At 34.4% G+C, this 25,564-nt stretch overlaps 1 protein-coding gene across 8 annotated transcripts in view; it reads left to right on the top strand.

The window, feature by feature from the left end:
- The window catches only part of LOC120423869 (fasciclin-1), a 634,253-nt gene that overhangs the window by 538,394 nt on the left and 70,295 nt on the right, over positions 1-25,564 (top strand). For all 8 annotated transcript variants that reach the window (XM_052706257.1, XM_052706258.1, XM_052706256.1 and 5 more), the window contains exons 5-8: positions 10,429-10,562; positions 10,642-10,738; positions 10,812-10,989; positions 13,882-14,042. In XM_052706257.1, the coding sequence (XP_052562217.1) occupies positions 10,429-10,562; positions 10,642-10,738; positions 10,812-10,989; positions 13,882-14,042 (570 nt within the window). The remainder of the gene's footprint in view (positions 1-10,428; positions 10,563-10,641; positions 10,739-10,811; positions 10,990-13,881; positions 14,043-25,564) is intronic.

Raw genomic sequence — 25,564 nt, forward strand, 5'->3', positions numbered from 1 at the left:
TGAGTGCTGGTTGAATTCGAGGGCGATAAAGTTTGGTTTGATTTGTGGTGGTTTTCACTACGTTGGAATTTTTACGATTTTTTTGCTGTTTTTATCTTTTTTTACCTTTTTTTCTCTTTTTCTACCTCTTTCTTTCTATTTTACTCCTTACTCTTGACTCTTTACTCTTTACTCTTTACTCTTTACTCTTTACTCTTTACTCTTTACTCTTTACTCTTGACTCTTGACTCTTTACTCTTTACTCTTTACTCTTTACTCTTTACTCTTTACTCTTTACTCTTTACTCTTTACTCTTTACTCTTTACTCTTTACTCTTTACTCTTTACTCTTTACTCTTTACTCTTTACTCTTTACTCTTTACTCTTTACTCTTTACTCTTTACTCTTTACTCTTTACTCTTTACTCTTTACTCTTTACTCTTTACTCTTTACTCTTTACTCTTTACTCTTTACTCTTTACTCTTTACTCTTTACTCTTTACTCTTTACTCTTTACTCTTTACTCTTTACTCTTTACTCTTTACTCTTTACTCTTTACTCTTTACTCTTTACTCTTTACTCTTTACTCTTTACTCCTTACTCTTTACTCTTTACTCTTTACTCTTTACTCTTTACTCTTTACTCTTTACTCTTGACTCTTGACTCTTGACTCTTGACTCTTGACTCTTGACTCTTGACTCTTGACTCTTGACTCTTGACTCTTGACTCTTTACTCTTTACTCTTTACTCTTTACTCTTTACTCTTTACTCTTTACTCTTTACTCTTTACTCTTTACTCTTTACTCTTTACTCTTGACTCTTGACTCTTGACTCTTGACTCTTGACTCTTGACTCTTGACTCTTGACTCTTGACTCTTGACTCTTGACTCTTGACTCTTGACTCTTGACTCTTGACTCTTGACTCTTGACTCTTGACTCTTGACTCTTGACTCTTGACTCTTGACTCTTGACTCTTGACTCTTGACTCTTGACTCTTGACTCTTGACTCTTTACTCTTTACTCTTTACTCTTTACTCTTTACTCTTTACTCTTTACTCTTTACTCTTTACTCTTTACTCTTTACTCTTTACTCTTTACTCTTTACTCTTTACTCTTTACTCTTTACTCTTTACTCTTTACTCTTTACTCTTTACTCTTTACTCTTTACTCTTTACTCTTTACTCTTTACTCTTTACTCTTTACTCTTTACTCTTTACTCTTTACTCTTTACTCTTTACTCTTTACTCTTTACTCTTTACTCTTTACTCTTTACTCTTTACTCTTTACTCTTTACTCTTTACTCTTTACTCTTTACTCTTTACTCTTTACTCTTTACTCTTTACTCTTGACTCTTGACTCTTGACTCTTGACTCTTGACTCTTGACTCTTGACTCTTGACTCTTGACTCTTGACTCTTGACTCTTGACTCTTGACTCTTGACTCTTGACTCTTGACTCTTGACTCTTGACTCTTGACTCTTGACTCTTGACTCTTGACTCTTGACTCTTGACTCTTTACTCTTTACTCTTTACTCTTGACTCTTGACTCTTGACTCTTGACTCTTGACTCTTGACTCTTGACTCTTGACTCTTGACTCTTGACTCTTTACTCTTGACTCTTTACTCTTTACTCTTTACTCTTTACTCTTTACTCTTTACTCTTTACTCTTTACTCTTTACTCTTTACTCTTTACTCTTTACTCTTTACTCTTTACTCTTTACTCTTTACTCTTTACTCTTTACTCTTTACTCTTTACTCTTTACTCTTTACTCTTTACTCTTTACTCTTTACTCTTTACTCTTTACTCTTTACTCTTTACTCTTTACTCTTTACTCTTTACTCTTTACTTTTTTTTAAGTTTCTGCTTCAGTTTATGTTTCAGTTTCTGTTCCAGATTTTGTTTTTCAACACTTCTCCACACCAATCATTGAAGCAATCAAAGGATCATAACTTGTAGTTATGAAATATTATTCCATCTTCAACATGCCAATAAATCACTTTTCATACTCTACACAAATCTCTCCACTCTATGCATACCGACCTAACCTATAATTCGGAAAAGCACTTCCCACAACCCAAAAAATGGAAAACGAAGAGCAACACAGCTTCAGCAGCTGTAAATTTGATTTGTTCATGGTCAGGAACATCAAATATTTACACCCTCGACGCCCTCGGTTGCCGCCATCTGGGCGTTTGCTCCACAGAGAGCTGGAGGAGAGTTGTGTGCAAAAACAAATAAATTGAATCAGAGCGCTGCGGTGAAATTTCGGCCCCTCGTTTATTGAGGTTTAAGGTCACGACCCGGAAAATCCCGGAATGAGTTCACGGCTATTAAAGGTCATTTCACCTGAGCTCTTCAAGGTTGAAATTTGTTGCGTGAAGAAATCAATTTTGGATTACGATCTTCGTGACGATTGTTTTCCGCCTTCTCCACTTTTCTCCAGGAAAAAAAAGATTCGTTTTTTTCGGGTTCACTGATTAGGGCATGCATAATTGAGCTACAAATCGATTACGGAGGGGCTTCTCGGTGCCATTAATTGAAAATGATGCCCATTTCCGATAGGTAACGCCGGAAGTGATTGTTTGATGGTCATAACTTACAAAGTCAAGTGAGTGCTGCCATTTTACAGGCGATTGAATGTGAGGTTTTGTTTCCGGAAAATTGATGGAAGTTGGATTGATCAAGATTTAGAAGTTTATGATTCTAGTTATGAAGATTTAGAAAAAATACAAATACATCGAAAATAATATAAATCTGATCGATTCGATATTTTTAGGATTACCGTGAATTTTTTTATTGTGTTTTTATATCAAATATATTTTGTCTTCTATAGTCTTTTTTAAGATAAGAAGATTTTAAAGATAAAAAACTTTATAGAAGGGAATATCTTCATGATGGGGAGATCATAAAATGAAGAAACTTTGTTGTGAAGATTCAAAAAATGTGGATGCTTCAAAGAAACGAAGACTCAAAATATATGTATGGAGGCATCGAAAATGCAGAAATTGTAAGATGTGAACCTTTAATTATGTGGAGGCTTTGAAAATTTGTAGACTTTGATGATGATCTTAAGACGTAAAGACTTTATAGATGCTGGGATTTTAAAGATTGATGTAGAGTTTTGATTTTTTAAATTTCTTATTTTTTAATAACTTTTTAATTTTTCAATTTTTTTTGAATTCTAATATTTTGAATTTTTCATTGATTTTTTTATTTTTCTATTTGTTGATTTTTTTTTATTAATATATTGCTATATGTTTTGACCATACATTTTCAGTTGTTTTTTTTTAATTTTCTTAATTTTTTTTAATTTCTGTTTTATTTTTTTAACAATAATTTTATATTATTATTGCTGTTTTTAGTTTTTCATAATATCAAATATATTTGTGATTTTTTTAATTTTATTTTGAAAATTTTGTAAGATTTTGATAGTTTTAAAAGTTTTGGATTTTCTTGACTTTTTCAATTTTTAAATTAGTTTTTAATTTTAAAGTTTTTCATCTTTTCAGTTTTCTTGTGTTACTTTTAAGTTTTTTTGCAGCGTTGAACTGTTTTTTTCAGTTTTTTTTTTTTTATTTTCTAGTTTTTTTTCATTTTTTTGTTTTTGCCTTTCTTACAAAAGAAAGGGTTAAGGTTTGCTTTTGGAAAAACGCTTTTTTTAGAAATCTTAAAAAAATCGTACACGGCGAGGATTCGTCCCAGGAAAAAATCCTATTACTAAATTGAAGGTTTAGATGCGCTCTTTCGATTGATTTTTGGCCTGAAACCCGGAACTCAAAGTCTGATTTTTGAGAGCTCTTTTTCTGAAATACATGAGCGATGTCTGTATCCGCTCTTAAAAATTTGTGTCTTCCATCACTGGAAAACCGCTCGTAAAACCCACCATTTTCATAAATCAGATCTGTAGCCGTGGGGTCGGAGACCAACATTTTATTTTTCGATTCACAATTTTCGACCAGTAAATGTGGTCAAAGCCATTTTTAGAGGTATTTTTTGGACTATTTTACAGATAACACTATCAAATTTAAAGATTTCAGTTTCAAACAAAAAGCCATTCGAAAACATGCACCATAAACTGTTTGGGCCCAAAATTTGAAACTTTTCCAGAATGTATTTCCAGAGATATAGCGGGATTTTAGTGTTTTTCGTCTTATTTTTACCCTTTTTTTTCCTTTTAAATTTTTGGATTTATACAAAATCATATACTGAACATCAAATTCGAAGTCCCGGCTCGTTCTCGCTCAAAAGCTCGACAAGTCGTCAAGTCGAAGCTTCACCGCCAGCGCTTTTACGCTTGCGCGTTTTACGCTGCGCGTGAAAGTGTTCTTTCTGGCTTCTCATAATTGATCGACAAAGTGCAATAGCGATACATATTTTTTTAAGTTAATCATAGACTAACATTAAAGACTGAGTACCCTAAATTTTCTAATAATGTAATCATTCATTCAAGGGTGGTATCATTATGTTTCTGAAAAATTAATTGCACCAATATATTTGTCGGAGTTTCATCATTTTGTAAGAAAGGCTCTATTTCACCTCTGGTGATATTAAATCGGGTTTTTTTTGTTTTTGAAGGGTTAGGTTTAGGTTTAGGCAGCCATTTTTTAGATTTTTGTTTTTTTCGTCTGTTTGTTCCTTTTTTATTATTTTTATTTTTTAGTTTTTAGATTTAATTTTTGGTGTTTAAGGGGTTACATACATGTAGAAAATCACAAAATTTCATATTTCAGAAAATTTATTGAATCCACTAAAAAGATGATTTTCAATCACTTCTGAAAGTTTCATGAAGATATTACTTGATTAAACTGAGTTAAATACGATGTTAACCTCAACATTTTGCCGTGCGCAAAGCGGACTGTCAATCTTTCTGAGCGTTTTTCTCGAAACACCGAGTTGATAAACGGGTGCCACGATATCTCGAGATGGGATGGACCAAATTGGCTGAAATTTGGGGTGAAGACTCTCAAGACATATCCCGTGTGCATGACGAAGCCCGATTTTGAAATTTTGCTTTTTAAAAAAATACAAAAATCAAAAACTGACGATTTTTTATATGAAAAACACAAAAATATTTTTATCTTTTTTTAAAATAAGTTTTTTGAAAATCGGCCTTCGTCATGCACACAGAACTGGTTTAACGAGTCTTCACCAAAATTTTGAGCCGATTTGGTCAAGGCAGTGTTGAGATATCGTGGCACCCGTTTTTTGAAACTACTAACTTCAAATAGCTATATCTCGGCAATGATACAACCAAATGTCTTCAAATTTGTTTTGATAATAGATGAAAATGTATATTTTAATGCCCTGAAAACAGATTCAAAAAAAAATTAAGTGTATGCTCACACCAACCTCTGACTTTTTTGTCGATTTACATGTATGTAACCCCTTAATTTCTCAGAGATTTAAATAATGATAATTTTGTTTGGATTATCTTGACTTAAGCATTTTTTATGGTTCAATTAAAGTTTTTTTTTTTTAAGTTTTTTAACTTTTTATTTTTAATATTTATTTTTTTTTTATTGCTGTTACTTTCATGTTTTTTGCTAAATGAATAATCCAATGTGTGTGGGTTTTTTTAATGATTTGTTTTAGAGTTTGGTTGCTTTTTTTTAGATTTTACTCTTTTAATTATTTTTATTGGATTTTTTATTTTGAATACTATTTAAAACATGTAAAGTTTTTTAAATTCTTAATTTTATTTTTATTATTATTTTTTATTTCACAATTTTTAGACTTTTTTTGCATGTTTAAAAAAAATGTTTTTGTTTTTTTAACTTATGAATTTTTTGATGTTCTTGAACAATTTAAAGCTAGGCAAAAAACTAAATTTAAAACAAGCTCAATCTTCTAATCTAATCTAATCTAATCTAACCCTAGCGCAGCCAGTCTTTCGAGGGCATCCTGGAGAATGCCTTAGGTTGATTGACGCCTAGCATCTTCTTGTCATTATCAACATTTGCAGTGCGCCATTGCATAAAAATGCATTGAAACATCACAAACGTCGAAGCGGCCAGGCCAACTGCGTAAAGTTAACCGCAAAGATGATTCGTTGAATTGGATTGAGTTTGAGCACGAGTGTTCAAACAGCAATACATTTCTGAATCTACAGGGGAGGAAGAAACGTGGGGATCCCCCGCTCACGTTCCTGTTTGTTTGGGCAATTAATCGTTGGGAGCACCATGCTAAGAAGTTTTGGTGCTCCGGGACCCTCGAGGATGGGACATCGAATTTCCGCGAATGCCCTGGACACTATTTGCCGTGGTTATAGCGCCACAACTCGCTCTCTGTGGGTGGAAAAATACGAATGAATTGAAAATTATGGTTTCGTGTCACTCAAAATTTCTTGGAGGAATATTCTGTAAGCCCCAAAATTCTGAATTTCTTTCAGTTTTCTTTGAACTTTAGTTGCAGAAAAACATGCTAAATGAAAGCTTATTCGATGAATATTCTTCCAAAAAAGTTCAAATCATTCAATTTAATCAATATCCTATAAGGCATATTGGTAAATACTTTTCTAAGTTTTTTTGTCCCCTAGCTCTGATTGAGGTCGAAAAGGGTAGGGGGAGGTGGGCAAACAATTATAAAATTGAAACTACAACATTCAATTTCAACGTTTCACTGTAAAAGTTTTTTGATTTTGAAGGGGGATAGGGGAGAGACAAAAAGTTTGAAAAATATTTACAGCCTAACGCGAAATAGCTTATAAATACAATCATAACTCACCTCAAAACAAAAGATACCACAGTCCTAAACCAGACATGTCCAGCAAAGAACAATCTTACCTTGTGTCAACGTTCCCTTGACCAACCCTTCTCTCTGCCTCAGACAGCTGCTTTTCTCGTGCCTCTCGCCTTTTCTCCAAATAGCGAAACGTCACCGGCTCGGCTGCACGAAATCACCTCCTCTCAGCCTGGCACCCTCTTCATGTAACAGCGGTGAGCGGGCCTCTCGCCACAGCTCGGCTCGATAACCGCTCTTTCTCCCGTCCGCTCAAAACACCAACACACTGACGAAACAGGATTGCGTCGACACTCCTTGTCATCTCCACACCTCACCGTTTCCCACTCCTGACTGACGTGAACTCCTCAGGATGGGGTAAAAGCAAAGGCGAGCTGCCGCTGCTGCGCCGCAGGCCAGTGTTGGTCGCTTTATTCTGCGCCAACACTCCATGAGGGTGGCTGCACACTCGAACACACCATAAACACCACCGCAGAGCACATTCCCCCCCACCCCCCTTGATTGCACAGCAGCGCGCCTCCGAGACGTGTCATCGGCAAACCAAAAAAACCCTACACACACACCAACACAACTCTCTCCTCTCGCCGATGCTGTCAGAAAGAAAAACGCGATGCTCATCGTACACAGCGGAAGAGGCTTAAGCACTTCTACACAAACACCACGCAACAAACTTCCCCTTCTCTCACAATACAGAAACACACGCGAGAAGCCTCGGCTCGTTGGAAGCAAAACCAATATGGCAGCCCCGCAAAATCTAATCTTCGGCTTGTTAAATCACTGGATTATCGTGTTTTTCTAGCAGATGTTACGAAAAATCCTTTTCGACGGCACTAAAAAACCAGTTGCACAACACTAAAACACAATTTTGACCCGATATTTTGCGTTTTTCACTGTTAAAACTGACTTCAAACACGAGCAACGAACGAGCATGACCGAACCGCGTTTGAGCACTTTACTCTCCTAAATTTAAAACAAGCTCAATCTTTAAAAGAAATTAAGCCTCAAGTATCACAAAATGCTTTATACATTATTTCAGAAAAGTTACTACGGAAAATTAGCAAAATATCAATGAATTATTAAAAATATATTTTTTTTTTTTGGTTTTAGGTATTTTTCTATGTCCTAAAATTAAAATTTAGCAAGTGCTAATTTGGAATGAAAATTCAAAATAATCGATCTAACGATATTTAAAAGTTTACAAAAAAAGTTTGTAAAAGTTTATTCAATTATAATTAATAATTTCAGCAAATTTTTTTTGCTGATTGCTGGGGCATTTTTTAAGGAGACTGGCAAAAACTAAAAATAAAATTTTCCATGGTCAGTTTTTTTTATTTCTATTTTTTAAATTACTTGTTTTTTCAAATTTTGTATTGTTTCAATTATATTTTTTTTCGTTTTTAGCAGTGTTCCCACGAGCCTAAGCCATCAGCTAGGCTAGGTTCATTTTTTTGGTTCAGGTTCACACCACACGTCGGCAAGCACCGTCGGCTCAGGCTCACTGAGTGCCGTGAGCCAAGGTTCATTTGGTTCAAACCAGGCGAGGCTAGCCAAAATGAACCATTGGCTTGAACCTGGCTTGAACCTGATCAAAGAATGTTAGGCTAAACGGCAAGCTTTGTTACACCGTAGTATGCTCAAACCGTAACATTCGTTACACCGTAGTATGATTTCACCGTAACATTGTTACACCGCAACATTTATTACACCGTAACATTGTTACACCGTAACATTCGTTACACCGTAACATTGTTACACCGCAACATTCATTACACCGTAACATTGTTACACCGTAACATTATTACACCGTAACATTGTTACACCGTAACATTGTTACACCGTAACATTGTTACACCGTAACATTGTTACACCGTAACATTGTTACACCGTAACATTGTTACACCGTAACATTGTTACACCGTAACATTGTTACACCGTAACATTGTTACACCGTAACATTGTTACACCGTAACATTGTTACACCGTAACATTGTTACACCGTAACATTGTTACACCGTAACATTGTTACACCGTAACATTGTTACACCGTAACATTGTTACACCGTAACATTGTTATACCGTAACTACGATGCAACGAATGTTGCGGTGTAACCATGTTACGGTGTAACCAAACTACGGTGTAACGAATGGTACGGTGTAACGAATGGTGCGGTGTAACAATGTTACGGAGTAACACTGCTACGGTATAACAATGTTACGGTGTAACCAAACTACGGTGTAACGAATGTTACGGTGTAACAACGTTACGGTGTAACAATGTTACGGTGTAACAATGTTACGTTATAACAATGTTACGGTGTAACAATGTTACGGTGTAGCAATGTTACGGTGTAACAATGTTATGGTGTAACAATGTTACGATATAACAATGTTACGGTGTAACAATGTTTCTGTGTAAAAATGTTACGGTGTAACAATTTTACGGTGTAACAATTTTACGGTGTAACAATGTTACGGTGTAACGAATGTTGTGGTGTAACAATGTTACGGTGTAATCATATTACGGTGTAACGGATGTTACGGTATAATGAATGTTACATTGTAACATTGCTACACTATAATATTTGTTACACAGTGCATTATTCCTATGGTTTTCATTAGCCTGGTTAGCCTGGCTTAAGCCATGGTTCATGGTTCACTGAACCAGGATTGAACCACAAATTGAGGCTTAAGCCGAACCAAGTTTATAGGTGAACCTAGCCTAACCGGTTCATTTGGGAACTCTGGTTTTTAGTTTAATTGTTGGATTTTTTCAATTTCTGTTTTGTTTTTCAATATTTCTTTTCGATTTTTTTTTATTTTTCAAATTATTTGTTGTTTTCATTTGTTAATGATTTATAAATAATTTTTATTTGCGCACTACCCTTGAAGACGCACACTTCTCTTTGCTTAATACTTAAGATGGATTTGGAGACTTTAATGTTCTGGAAACTTCAAATAATCACAGACTTCAATGATAAAGAGGCCTTCCAAAATTCAAGAGTTCTCTTTGAAAATATGAAAATTTGAAAGATATAAAAATAAACATTAATGAATTGAGACATTTAAGATGTTTAAACTTTTGAGAAATGGAGTCCTTAAATGCTTGAAGACTCAGAGATGGAGAGATTTCAACATGTGGAGACTTTTAATTGGGAATATTGCGTAAATTTTTAGAAGTAAAGACGCTTTACAGTCATGAAGGCATAAACATTAATTAATAAGCAAAAAAAACATGTTTGGGGACTTTACCTAAAAATCTAACACCCCTAAACAAAAAGTAGTCCAAAAATCTGAAATCGATTCCTCTTTAGGCCACAAAACCCTGAATGAGATCCGTCATAAATCTCCGACCTTTTAAAAGCCATTTCATCGCAAAATAATTGAATCGCAGTGAAACAAACCTGGCGGGTGGTGACCAGGCCCATGAGGAAGTGCGCCCAGGTGTATAATTTATTGCACTTTGCCACGCGGCTTTATATCCCTCCCCTCCCCTCCCCTTGCTGCAAGAGTTGGTCCTTTTCTTTTTCCCCAACCGCGCCGTAAAAAAGGCTCCACCTCACAGCTTGAAGGTTCGATCATTACTCCGTGGAAAAGTAATCCATAAAAGAGAGCGAGAAAATGGGGAAAATTTCCGAATGAATCTTCATGAATAAATCATCACTTGCGAGTTCTCACCACTGTTTTCCCTCTCTACTTTTTTCCTTCCTCCCAGGTGCTGCACATAATTGATGACGTATTAACACCGCTGACAGTCAATCCATCAACCTCGTTCGAGCTGTACAACCCGGACGCCTTCCAGTTCATCCAGCACGCCGAGAACCTGGACATCAATCAGCATCGCATTCGGTGAGTTGAAAAAAAGTCTCTTTGCTGACATCCCTAGTTTACTATTAATTTGTCGCTTATTTCTCACAACCTGTTGCAGCTCCTTCCGTCAGAAGATCGTGATGACGCGCAAGGAGGACATCTACAAGGCCGTCGGAGGTCACACCTTCCTGATTCCGGTTGAGGAAGGTTTTAAGGTAAGAGTGTCTTGACCTTGACCGTAACCCATAACCAGTGTTCTAATCGCCTTCAATTTTTATTTTCGAGCAGCCCCCACCGCGTCCGGACATGATCGACCGCAAGGTCATCGACGGGCACGTCATCCCGAACAATGTGATCTTCACGGCGCCGGCCCCGCTGGACGACCCGCTCGAGACGCTGGCGTTCGAGGATAACCTGAAGGTCACCGTTACCTTTTTCAAGCAGGGCGAGGGCAAGAACGCGAAAGGTGAGTTGGGTAGACATTTAATTTAATATTTTGAGACTTTTTCATACAGAATAACATGAAGTTTAGAAACAATAAGTTTTGGAGAGTTTTAAATTTAATAAAACCAGCAAGTTGTGGGCATCTTGAAGTTCTGAATATTCTTCAATATTTTACAGATTTATATTTTTGAAAACCTTTAATATTGCGTTGTTGATTTACAAGTTGGAGACTTGTTTGTTTTGGAAAACATGTCAGTTTTGAAGACTTTCGTATAACAAGTTGTGGAGAATTACATGTTTTTTAGTTTTAAACTGACATAATTTGAAGACTAACACATTTTGAAAGCTTCTTTCTTTTGTTTTTTTTAATTTTTGACAACTTACCAGTTTCAAGTTAAGATTTTGGATACTAACTCGTTATGGAGATTTACTCGTAATGGAGACTTACTCGTTTTTTCTAATGTAGTTTGGCAGACTTACACATTTTTTAGACCTGCAATTTTGGAGACTTATTTTTAAATATTTGAGACCCTAAATCTTCAATTTGGAGACTTATATGTTTTGTAGACATGCGTGTTTTTAAAGCATGTAAGTTTTGGAGATTTACAAACATTGGATATAGTATCATACTATCAAGTTTTGGAGACTGTCACGTTTTTTAACTTGCAAGATTTGGAGACTTACACGTTTTATTTAACTTGCTAATTTTGGAGACTTACTCGATTGATAAAATTTCAAATTTTTGAAGCTTACAAGTTATGTAAACTTGTAATGTTTTTTGAGACATGTATGTTTTGGAGACTTCTAATAATAAGTCTCCTAATACATTTTTGAGACTAATAAGCATTTGAGACATTCAAGTTTTGAAGACTATCAAGCTTTGGAGACTAGCATGTTTTGAAGACTTGCATATTTTGGAGACTTGTTAGATTTCGAGACGTACACTCTTTTTACCCTGCAAGTTTTGGAGACTAACACGCTTTCAGAAACTTTAAATTTGTTGAAACTGACTCGTTTTTTAGACTCTGAAATTCTGCAGACTTACAAGTTTTGTACACCTACATATTTTCAAAAAGCATGCCATTTTTGGAGACTTTCATGTTTTGTAATTTTGGAGACTTATAAGCGTAGGAGAAATTCAAGGTTTGGATACTTTCAAGTTTTGGAGATCAATATTTTTTGGAGACTAGCATGTTTCACAGAACTGCAAATTTCCGAGACTTACACATAAAAGTTGCAAGTTTTGGATACTAACACTTTTTGAGACAATTAAATTAATTTTTAGTCTTTTTGTATTTTTAGTCTTTTGTAGACCTGAGAATTTGACAGCTTGCAAGTTTTGACGACTATCAAATTTTGGAGATTTGCAAATTTTTAAGACTTGAATGTTTAGGCAATCTGCAAGTTGACCTATAAATATCGCATGGATTTGCATGGTTTGGAGACCTGCAATTTTTAGAGACTTGTGAATTTGTAAGACTTGTATGTTCTGAAGACCTAAAAGTTTTTCAAGACTTTCCAATTTTTTAATCTTTTTGGAGACTTCAGAGTTTGGTCGCTTACAAGTTTTGGAGACTAACACATTTTGGTGATCTGCAAATTTTAAAGACATGTAAATTTTAGAGACTTAAAAAGACATACAAGCTATGGAGACTCGCAAGTTTTGGTGACTGTTAAGTTCTGGAGACTTTTAAGTTTTGGAGATTTTTAAGTTGTGTTGACTGTTAAATTTTGGAGACTGATAATATTTGGAGACTTTTAAGTTTTGGAGACTGTTAAGTTTTATGGACTTTTATGTTTTGGAGACTTTTAAGTTTTGGATACTTTTATGGTTTGAAGACTGTTAAGTTTTGGAGACTGTTAAGTTTTAGAGACTGTTGAGTTTTGGAGACTTTTAAGTTTTGGATACTTTTATGGTTTGAAGACTGTTAAGTTTTGGAGACTGTTAAGTTTTAGAGACTGTTGAGTTTTGGAGACTTTTATGTATTGGAGACTTTTAAGTTTTGGAAACTGTTAAGTTTTGGAGACTTTTATTTTTTGGAGACTTTTAAGTTTTGGAGACTGTTATGTTTTGGAGACTATTGAGTTTTGGAGACTGTTAAGTTTTTGATACTTTTAAGTCTTGGAAACTTTCAAGTTTTAGAAAATCACACGTTTTTTGAACTCAACTTTTGAAGACATACTCGTTTTTTGAACTTTTAATTGGAGACTTTTTTAAGACTTTCAAGTACAGTCCAGACTCGATTATCTGAAGGCTTTGGCAAAATTTCACTTCGGTTAATCAAAACCTTAATGTCCCCTAAACTACGCTAAAGTGATTAAGATTTTATTAATTCAAGATGGCGGTCAAAATGGCGGCGATTGAATTTTGATAAAATGCATTTTTTGATGTAATAGGCAATCAATTATTCAAATTTGTTGAATGGGGTCGCAGAATTCTAATTCTGTAGACTAATGTTAAACGCAAGAAAAAAATAACAAACGAAACAATTTTTTTTTGTTTGTGATTCGATTATCCGAAGTCCCATACAAATCTCCGGATAGTAGAACTTCGGATAATCGAGTCTGGACTGTATAGAGGTGTAAGTTTGGCGACTTTCAAGCTTTCGAGACTTGTTGGTTTTGGAAACTTTCCAATGTTGGAGACTTGCCTGTTTTGGAGACTTGTAATTTTTGGAGACTAGCATTTTGTGGAGACTTGAAAGTTTTGAGACTTGCATGTTTTGGGTGACTTCCACTTTTTTAAACTTGCAAGTTCTGTAGACTTACACGTTTTGAGACCATCAAATTTTGGAGACTTGTAATTTTTGACGACTTACAAATTTTGGAGATTTAAAGGTTTTGGAGACCTGAAAGTTTTGGAGACTTTCTTAGATTTGTTAACGGAGAATTTCTACTCTCTTTTTTCCCTCAGTTTACGTTCGCTCGAACACGGTGATCGGTGACTCGCGCCACGCGTCCGGCGCCGTCCTGGCCGAGATCGTCAAGGCCAACATCCCGGTGCGCAACGGAGTGGTTCACCTCATCCACCGGCCCCTGATGGTCGTCGACACCACCGTACTGCAGTTCCTCGAGGTAAGCCCTGCACGGTTCCTATTGTTCGCTTTAGAGATTTTATTTTGTTTTGTTGATTTGTTTTAAGTTTTTATCAAAATACCGTTAGAAAGCTTTCACCAGCGAAATTACGCGAGTAATTTCGACGCTTCTAACAATCACTAACCGCTCACGTACCGAAAAAGCTTTATAGAATCAAATCGCGAACGCGCCCTGGTAGAATGTGTGAAAGTTGTGCTGCAAACCACCAACCACCACTAATATAATTAACAAGTGCAAAATTCTGTTTAGAAAGTATCCGCTTTTGACGTGAACGCACCTCAATTTCTCTCCCAAAACAACAGTTTTCCCGCGCGTGAAACATTTCAGCGCCAAAAAAAGCCACAACAAACGAAAAGAACGAAATTTCGACACACACATACAAACTCTCCACGGAGACATCTGCACGCTTACCGCCTAACAACAACCGTAACCATAGCAACACTGCACCAGCGCTAGAGTTGCCAGGAAAAGAGTGTGCACGCACACAGTGAAAAAGTGAGTGCACACAAATTGTCACCGATTTTCTGTTTGGGTGTACTCACTTTCAGTGCGTTCGTGTCACTCCGGCCTGAATAACCCCACCACCAAACTTGTATCAGTGTCAGTGTATCGCACAACGTAATCGCTATCGGTGTATGTCAGTGTGTGTCATTTTATCGTCCTTGTGCGACATCTATCGGAAGTTTTAATTAGTTTAACTTTGATTGCCGGTGGGATTTAAGACGACGAAACACGTACAGAGCCGATGGCGAGAGTTTCCGACGAACTTTCCGGAAGACTTGTTGCACTGCTGCTGCTGAGGAAACCTTAGCCGGGTTGCCGGAAATAGCTGTTTACTCGTCGTGTCTAATGGGTTGGCAAGAAATCGGAAACTTTTGAGGTTAGATCAAGCTTTGAGGGGAATTGAGTTGTGAAACAATCTTGGGGTTATTTCTAGTCTGAAGGTGATTAGATCTTAAAAATTAAGATGAAGTCATAGATTAAAGCTCGAGGTTCGATGTTTGGCAACACTTCTTCAGTATAATTATTTACAACTTATTCGATTTTTTGACAAATATTTCATCTTTGGAGTCAGTGATGCCCGTTTTATTAATCAACTCATTTTTCTGAATTTCTGAATTTCTGAATTTCTGAATTTCTGAATTTCTGAATTTCTGAATTTCTGAATTTCTGAATTTCTGAATTTCTGAATTTCTGAATTTCTGAATTTCTGAATTTCTGAATTTCTGAATTTCTGAATTTCTGAATTTCTGAATTTCTGAATTTCTGAATTTCTAAATTTCTGAATTTCTGAATTTCTGAATTTCTGAATTTCTGAATTTCTGAATTTCTGAATTTCTGAATTTCTGAATTTCTGAATTTCTGAATTTCTGAATTTCTGAATTTCTGAATTTCTGAATTTCTGAATTTCTGAATTTCTGAATTTCTGAATTTCTGAATTTCTGAATTTCTGAATTTCTGAATTTCTGAATTTCTGAATTTCTGAATTTCTGAATTTCTGAATTTCTGAATTTCTGAATTTCTGAATTTCTGTATTTCTGAATTTTTGAATTTCTGAATTTATTGAAAGTTGAAAATTTGTATTGTCAGCTTTCGAAAGGATTTTTTGTCAAGAAAGTATATTATATTTTCAATTTTACATCAATATAAATAAGTAAAAAAGCAAAATCTATTTTCAGAAATTTTGAAATTTGACATCTTAGTAAAATCCAGTGTTGCCAGTTTCGCATTTCAAAAAGCAAAGCAATTTTTCAATTTCTCAAATCCCATTCTATGCCTTCAAGTGACACCTCTTCCAGCAGCACTGGCTACGGGTAAGAACCCGGGTCTCGGAAGACCCTTGTCAAATTTGGCCCGTTAACGATGCGTCCCAAAGTCGACGTCCAACACACGTTCAAGAGAGTAAAAGGGAAGGTGGGAGGAAACCAATCCGATTTTCCACCAAATTTGTGGCCATCAGCCAAGCCTCAGCTCTCAACCAAGGTGGAACAGGTTGACATTGTGGCATCTTGTGGTCCCGTGTCATGATGATGTCGTTCGGGCACACTAACGAAACGAAATTTATTCACCGAAATGACAGTGTGGGGCCTTGGCTGATGGGATGTGTGGTGGAAGGACGATTTCATTATCCTTGCGTGTGGTGTTTTTTCTTTTGCATTATTGATTAGGAGGTTTTGTGGTGCTTCTCTTTGAAGGTGGGTGGTTTGTTTTGATTCTTCGTGGGTCTGGGAATCAATTTCAATGGTGATTGAGATATGCTGATGTGCTTTGTCAAATGATCATGAATGAGGTTGAACATTACAAATTGATGAATTGGAAAAAAAGAAAATGGACAAATTTTAAATGGAAAAAAATAAAAAATGAAAATGGAAAAATTGAAAATGGAAAAATTTAAAATGGAAAAATTGAAAATAGAAAAATTGAGACTGGAAAAAATTGAAAATGAAAAATAAAAGGCGATAAAATTTAAAATGGAAAAACTGAAAATGGAAAAATTGAAAATTAATAAATTGAAAATGGAAAAAATTAACATGGAAAAATTGAAAATGGAAAAATTGAAAATGGAAAAATTGAAAATGGAAAAATTGAAAATGGAAAAATTGAAAATGGGAAAATTGAAAATGGAAAAATTGAAAATGGTAAAATTGAAAAATTTCAAATGGAAAAACTTAAAATGGAAAAATTAAAATTGGAAAAATTAAAATTGGAAAAATTGTAAATGGAAATATTGAAAACGAAAAAATTTAAAATGTAAAAATTGAAAATGGTAAAATTGAAAATGGAAAAATTTATAAAAAATAATTTTGAGAAAAATTTAAAACAGAAAAATTGAAATTGGAAAAATTGGAAATGGAAAATAGAAAATGGAAAAATTGAAAATAGAAAAAAATAAAATGGAAAAATTTAAAACGGAAAAATTGAAAATGGAAAAATTGAAATTCGAAAAATTGAAAATGAAAAAATTGAAAATGGAAAAATTGAAAATGGGAAAATTTAAAAAGGAAAATTTGAAAATGGAAAAATTGAAAATGGAAAAATTGAAAATGGAAAAATTGAAAATGGAAAAATTGAAAATGGAAAAATTGAAAATGGAAAATTGAAAATGAAAAAATTGAAAATGGGAAAATTGAAAATTGGAAAATTGAAAATGGAAAAATTGAAAATGGAAAAATTGAAAAATTGAAAATGGAAAAACTTAAAATGGAAAAATTTAAATTGGAAAAATTGTTAATGGAAAAATTGAAAATGGAAAAATTGAAAATGGAAAAATTGAAAATGGAAAAATTGAAAATGGAAAAATTGAAAATGGAAAATTTGAAAATGGAAAAATTGAAAATGGAAAAATTGAAAATGAAAAGATTGAAGACAGAAAAATTGAAAACGGAAAAATTGAAAATGGAAAAATTGAAAATGGAAAAATTGAAAATGGAAAAATTGAAAATGGAATAATTGAAAATGGAAAAATTGGAAATAGTAAAATTGAAAATGGAAAAATTGAAAATGGAAAAATTAAAAATGGAAAAAATCAAAATTGAAAAATTAAATATGGATAAATCAAAAATGGAAAATAAAAAAAATAAAAATGGAAAAATTGAAAATGAAAAAATTGAAAATGGAAAAATTTAAAATGGAAGAATTTAAAATGGAAAAATTTAGAATAGAAAAATTGAAAATGGAAAAATTTAAAAAGAAAAATTTGAGAAAAATTGAAAACAGAGAAATTGAAAATAGAGAAATTGAAAATGGAAAAATTGAAAATGGAAAAATTGAAAATGGAAAAATTGAAAATTGAAAATCAAAAAATTTAAAATGGAAAAAATTGTAAATTGATAAATTGAAAATGGCTATTCCCAAAATAGGGACATCTACCTTCTTTAAACAGAAGCACTCAACCTAACGGAATTTCTTCTCTCAGTTCAAAGAAAAGCTCATCATTCAAATTCATATCGTTTTCCACCTTCAAACCGGATCCGGAAGTTTCTTCCATTTCATCTGGCACACGTTTTTGTACACACAGACTCACATGGCTGAGCATTTTACACTGCACACATGCAACGGATATAAATCATCTGTCTTAAAAGAGAGAGTGCGAGGTCCTTGTGTAAACGCGCTCAAATGGCTGGAAATTATGCCTGAACGAGAATCGTTCATTCCAGTGCAGATTTTGCGCTAGTGATTTATGGCGGTCGAGATTCTGTGAAGAGTTTTTGATCGATAGTGTGAGTGTCAGTGGCGAAGGAATAGAGCCCACCAGTTAGTGAATCTTGACACATTATGGGCCCGTAATTATTCATCCGTGTTCAATTTAATCGATTAAATGAATGGGACTGGTTATGACGACAAAGGAAATCTGCAAACTCTGGCAGTTATCAATCATTTGCAGTTTTGTGCTGCAGGTTGTTTGTTGATGAAATATTGACACAGCTCGAAAAGCGATTGCAATTCCACGAATTTGCAAAAATTGTTTCGCTGATCCTGAATTCAAAACGTTTATTTTTACTTTGTTTCGTTTATGCTTCAATAAAAATGATGTTAATTTTAATTGACAGATTCCATTTTGCTTTCGGCGATGTTTGCACAACAAAAATACGCAGCAAAAATATTTAACGTACCAAAACCCCAAAAGGTTTTGTTGAAAATGTGATTTCATCCTTATTTTACCGAAAATCACGATTGACCATCGCACAATCGGTAGTAAAAAGCAAATATTTACGACTTTTCCCTTTCACGGAACACCAAAAGATCCCATAACCTCAAAGCTTCCCTCCAAAGACCACACGCAATGAATGGACTAAAAATAGAGTTCCATAGAGTCGTCCACCTCAAACGGAGTTGGGAAAGCAACGCTTCCCGGTTGATTTGATATTCTATCTTTTATCTCTCACGGAATGTGAGTGTGCCATCGTTGCGGTCCGGGCACTTAACCCTGTCAAGGCCCTGTGTGGGAGTGTGGGTTTTCGGTTTGAAAAGTGTGTGCTGGGAACACTGCTTCCGAGAAGGTCAAGTCCTATTCTCACTGGTGAAAGGCATGGAAAAGAGGCAAAATCAATTTCTACTAGTCGCTTTTGGTTTTCCCCCACTGAAAGAGAACGTAAAATAACCTGCATAACACACACACGTCTTTGATCCTCGGACGACCGGAACCTGGCCAAACCGTTCCGACTTTGGTCCATCGATGTCGTTTCTTTTTTTGGTCAGCAAATACAGTGAAACTACGATTGTTCGACAACGCCAATCAAACGTTGATCAAAACAATCAGTGCTGCCACAGAGTTGTCACATTCGTTTGAAATCAGCGTAAAATTATCAGAGTTTCACTGTACTTCTTTCAAAAAAAGCAAAAAAGCGCCCTGCCGAACAGATCGGAAGCAATAATTTTATTTACTCACCGGAAGTCCAGGCTCCCCCGGTTCGTTCCTTTCGGGTAGCACAGACCTCTTTCAAACCTTTTTATTGGTCTGCTCTGGCTGGCTGCCCGTTATCGACGTCGATAACGATGATGATGGCGGTCTTTGAATCTTTTCGCCTCACTTTGCTTTCCAAGGAGGATGATGATGCCGATGAACAGGTCGTCCCGAACGTGTTCAAAGGAACGCAACATTGTCGTTTCGAGTGAGTTTCGGAATGATGGTGCGCTTTTGTACGCACAAAAGACGATGGTGACGATGGGGTTTAGGGTTGTCCGCGTCCCTTTAAGGTTGCAAGTCTTGAAGCTAAATTTGATAGTTGAAAAACTGAAAAAAAAATATTTTAAACGTATCTAGAAGGTTTTTATTTTATTTTAAAGGTTCTAAAGCTATTTGTTTTTACATGTTTATAGGACCTTAAAAAAATCCTAGATTTTATCTGTTGTCAGTTTTGTAAGAATGAACGTAATTATTCACATTTTAAGACTTATATCACAGTTGAAATTTAATTAAATAATAAATTTTATAATTTTGTAAGCTCCTATTTAAACTGTGTTGTAAAAAGTATCTCAAATGATTTTGAAGAACAATTCAAAATTTCGCGAAATGAAATGAAACACCTGAAGATGAAACGCCCTTTCCCATTTGAAAAGTGCTATTCAAGTTTCTGAAGTTCTTCGTCATGATGGGTATCCTTGCAGCATTAACCCTCTAGGCGGGCTTCGATCTAAAAATTCGCCAAAAATCAATTTTTCAGCCAATTTTTGATCTTTAAAAAGCATTGGAAAGAAGAACTCTTATAATTTAAGAAACTTCTAATGTTGAAAGCAGGGCTTGCGAAATTTCGACTATGTTTGTGATAGCTGACAGAACACTCCAATCGTCTTCACCATGACAACCTGATTTTTACATTCTTCCTTCGTTCGTTTCACACACAAAGGAATGAGTGCTACGCAAAGTCACTCACACAATCATTGACTTCCCTCCAGGAGAAAAATCGCTAAGAGAGCGGTCGTTTGACATTCTACCGAGATTCCGATCATCTCTCCAATGATAGCAATCATATGACTCCTGTCACCACGCAGCATACACTAGGAAGAGAGAGACAAAAACGAGAGAAAGAGCACGTTGTCTCGTTCGGGCGGCTGCTTGAGTGGTGCTCATTTTTCGTTCGTTTCGTCTTCGTGTTTACGTTCATCGACCGTCGCCAACACAGCAATGAATCCGATGGTAAAATCGCATGCAAAAGCATGCACATCACCGTTTTGAGCAAAAGCATGTAATATTGTATGAGAAAACGTGTACACAAAAAGCATACACGGACGAAAAAAAATTATGCACACCCCCAAAAATAACATCAATCTGGTGAGAGTCAAATTCAGATTACCAAGTCCGCGCCCCAACCATCTTGGCTCATACAATATTACATGCTTTTGCTCACAAAGGTGATGTGCATGCTTTTGCATGCGATTTTACACAGATATTTTTTGCTGTGAAGCAATGACGGTCATGATAGGCGTTGTGTGTCAGCGATCAAATATCGTTTTGGGAAATGATCGCTGACAGAAAGTTCTATCGAATATCAAGCAGTCCCATTCAGTGATAGATCCTTTTTCAAGCATTGGTTGAAAGTGTGACTTGTTTTATGTAACTTTGCCAATGTTTTTAAAAATGACATTTTCTTTTGGGGTCAACTTTGGCAGTGTTTCTTACGGATATTTCCTCCAAATTAGGTGAAAATAAGCCTATAAGCATTTTTTACAATTTAAATGATAATGGTATCGTTCTATAGCAAAAAAAATGTGAAAAACAAGCAAAAAATTGAAAAAGTGTTTGTAAAAACATGAATAAACTAGATAGGCAAATGGTAATGATAGGAGGTGGTAGAGTCAGCCAAATACCTACTATTTGACACAAACATAAACTAAACAAGATAAATACAAATTAAAGTACCAAAAATGGAACAAGAAAAACATAAAACAAGAGAAGTAAAGTTTTTCGTAAAACAAAAGTTGCTCAAAATGACCTCCATAACACAGGAAAAAAAAACCAAAAAAAAATTGGGCAAAAAAAGCAGTAGGGTTAACACTGCACCTTTTTCAATTTCAAAATCAAGCCAATTATTTTTAAAGGGACCATCCATAAACAACCACTTTTTTGGAAATATTATTAAAAAAATAAAAAGAATGAATAATATTTATTTGAATATCTTAGCAAACCATTTAAATTGCTTTTTTTTTAATTTATAACAAATATTTTAATTAAAATGGTCAGGAAAATTGGTACTTTGATTAATATTATAAATTAATTAATAAATTCGGATAATCAAATCAAAACAAAAAAATACTTGTCTTATTTTTGATTGTCGAGCTTAAGTCCCTAAACAACGCTAAAGAAATTTGAAATATTCAAATCCAAGAAGGCATCCAAGGCCAAAATGGCGGTGATAACATATTGAAAAAAAACATTGCATAATTTAATAGGCAATAAACAATTCAAATTTGGTTAAACTGGGGTCGCAAAATTCGGATTTGATGTTAAAAGTAAGAAAATTAAATCATGCGAAAAAAATATTCTTGACCATGATTCGATTATCCGAAGTCCCATGCAAACCTTCGGATAATCAAACCTCGGATTATGAAAACTTCGGATAACCGAGGCTTCTGATAGCCGAGTCTGGACGGTTTAAGGCTGGTACAAATTTTATTTAAAATTTTTGTCCCTCAGCTCTGGTCTACGGCGAAGAGGCAAAATATGATATTTATATTACACAGCAAAAAATCCGATGGTAAAATCGCATCACGGGTCCCCCACAGACCGTTATTATAAATAAAAAATTTCCACCCAAACCAATGATTGGACATGGTTCCTGGGACCATTCTGCACCTCTGGGCCGAGTTTCAAAATATTTGCCGGCAGAAATTTCGAATACGGTCAGTTTTAGTGTTTCGAGTAGAAATTAAGGGGAAATCACATGTAAAATGCGTAGGAAAAGATCAAAGTTTCAATGTTTTAGCTCCAAAACATTACTGGTCATGGTTTTAAATTGTATTAACATGTAGCAGAATGATATAAAAACGATTTACAGCACTGACTTAGCCGGATTAAGCCGAAGTTAAGTGACTTAAGTATGTTATTTACAAGTTTTATACCTTAATATTAAAAAAACTCCTACATCAAGGAATTTAAAGTTAAGGAAAACTAGATAGCACAAAAATAACTTAAAATGGGGTGACTTTGAGCCAAGGGGTGACATTGTACCAATAAATGCTTTAAGATTGCTTTGATGAGCTTGAATTTTATGTTAATTTATTTATTTGTAGACGGATTAATTTGGTCTATTTATGTTCCCACAAAGCAATTTGATGATATTGCTACGCAAATCTGCTTATTCTGTTTGAATAAAGCCTGTTGATTTAAAATTGAATTAATAAAAATAAATTTAAAATCTCCTGGAATCCTCCAAATTTGAAAATTATGCTCACATTTTTCAGTTCTGAATCAATTCCTTCTGAAATCAAATAAAACAATCAAAATATTAGGGAAACAAATTTTTTGACGTGGCAAGTTTGTGACATAGCAATTAGAATAAACTTGTTCTTTATTGTTTTAAATCGTTTACAAATTTCAAACTTATGAATGAAATCCGGAGACAACTCCAGTTATCATTTAGCTCATATATTTTTGTTGTCCTGAGTAATGATTATACTTAGCAAAAGTTACTTTTTATGGCAGAGGACATAATCTAAAAACAATATTTGCAACGATTATACTTTGCAATTCAAGCTTATCGAGCTTGGTGTTAAGCTATCTGGCTATTAAAAAATCGTAAAATTTGGTACAATGTCACCCCTTGGCTCAAAGTCACCCCATTTTAAGTTATTTTTGTGCTATCTAGTTTTCCTTAACTTTAAATTCCTTGATGTAGGAGTTTTTTTTAATATTAAGGTATAAAACTTGTAAATAACATACTTAAGTCACTTAACTTCGGCTTAATCCGGCTAAGTCAGTGCTGTAAATCGTTTTTATATCATTCTGCTACATGTTAATACAATTTAAAACCATGACCAGTAATGTTTTGGAGCTAAAACATTGAAACTTTGATCTTTTCCTACGCATTTTACATGTGATTTCCCCTTAATTTCTACTCGAAACACTAAAACTGACCGTATTCGAAATTTCTGCCGGCAAATATTTTGAAACTCGGCCCAGAGGTGCAGAATGGTCCTAGGAACCATGTCCAATCATTGGTTTGGGTGGAAATTTTTTATTTATAATAACGGTCTGTGGGGGACCCGTGCGCATGCAAAAGCATGCACATCACCTTCGTCAAAATAAACACTTAATATTACACACTGCATGTACAATTTTTGTAAACAAAAAAAAAGTTGCTACCAACGGGATTCAAACCCAGCACCAACAGTACGGACTGTTGCCTTAGTCCGCTCGGCCATAAGACCGATGAAAAATGGAATGGATAAACGTATATATGAGCTTGACATTTCGGTCAAGTAAGTTTCCCATACTGATGGGCTACATATTTCAGGGTGTAATATTACACTGAATTTCATAAAATAATGCAAAACAATTTTTACACCCAGGCCTTTTACACGCAGCTGGATTACTACTTTTTTTGCTGTGTACTGATGGGCTACATATTTCAGGGTGTAAAATCACATAAAATTGCATAAAATAATGCAATATTTATTTTACACCCAGGCCTTTTACACGCAGCTGGATTACAACTTTTTTAGCTGTGTATACTAAAAATAATCGAATTTTGCCCTATTTAATTAAAATACAAAGGCCCAACCATTTGCCCTTTCATCAATTCTTCCGTGGCTCAGTGGTAGAGGCAAGGTGTGATGATTTGAAGGTACCAGTTCAGAATCCCGACCGGGGCATTTTAGTTTTTTTGTTTAAAGAAGATTTTTTTTTTGTTTCGCGCAAATTAAACGGCAACATAATGGCAACATCATGACAACACAACAAACTACTTTACCGACATATTTAGATAAACAAATTGTTTCTGGAACTTCGTCGTAACAAAGTTGAAACAAGCGGCTGAATGTTGCCAACACAACATTTTCATGCGCTTTTAAGGGCACCACGAGTGTTCTAACTATGTTGTGATAGCACATTTTGGGTGTTACGAAATAGTTGCATTTAAGGATCCGCAACAAAAAATGTTACTTGGGATTACAATTCTACGTACAATTTTGCAACTTATGATCCACATAAAAGTAGGTACTAACAAAAAAAACCATCAATATATTTTTTAGAAAAAACCATGATTTAAATTAAAATACACAAAGACCATTAAAAAAAAAAATTGAATTTGCAAAAGAAAAAAAAATATTTTTTAATATTTTTGTTCGATTAAACGTACCGTTTTCAAGTTATAGCGTTTTTAGGGTTAATTCCAGAAAAAAAAATAATTTGATGTTTTAAAAACCAAATTCAAATGGCTGAGAAAATTCTGTACAATCTGCTAAAATTGAGCTTTGAAAAGAAACTAAAATTGTTAAATAAAAATTGAAACTTGACAAAATCTCGGCAATTATTGATTTGATTTTCAATGTTAAAAATAATATCCCTGTAGAATTTTCCAATTTCTTGGATAACAATGTTTTTGAAATCTTAAAATCAAGCCTAACATGGCAAATGGACTGAAAACATACATTTTAATTTATTTGCAGTGTTATTTTTGATCTCGTAATTTTGAAATTATTTGAAATGAAGGATTGAAAAAAATAAAATAGATTACATTTTTAACATTGTAAATTGCACAAATAGTTGCCGTGATTTCGTCAGAGACAAAATAAAAACTATTTGAAAAAAATTAAGAAAATTTAAGTTTTATCACTTATTTTTCTTCGTTATACTCTATCTCAATGCCATTTGAATACAATATTTCCATAAATGGTCATTTATGGACACTATTTCACAAATTCTAAGATACGTTTTTCCAACTTAACCCTCAAATGGCTATAACTGTAAAATGTATAATGCAAAATGTTTAACGCATGTACACTGTGAAATATGAATTAACAATTATTAAAAGTAAGTTTTTTGGAAACATGTCTTTCTATTT

This window comes from Culex pipiens, chromosome 1 (genome assembly GCF_016801865.2).
Source record: "Culex pipiens pallens isolate TS chromosome 1, TS_CPP_V2, whole genome shotgun sequence".
Classification (NCBI taxonomy): domain Eukaryota; kingdom Metazoa; phylum Arthropoda; class Insecta; order Diptera; family Culicidae; genus Culex; species Culex pipiens.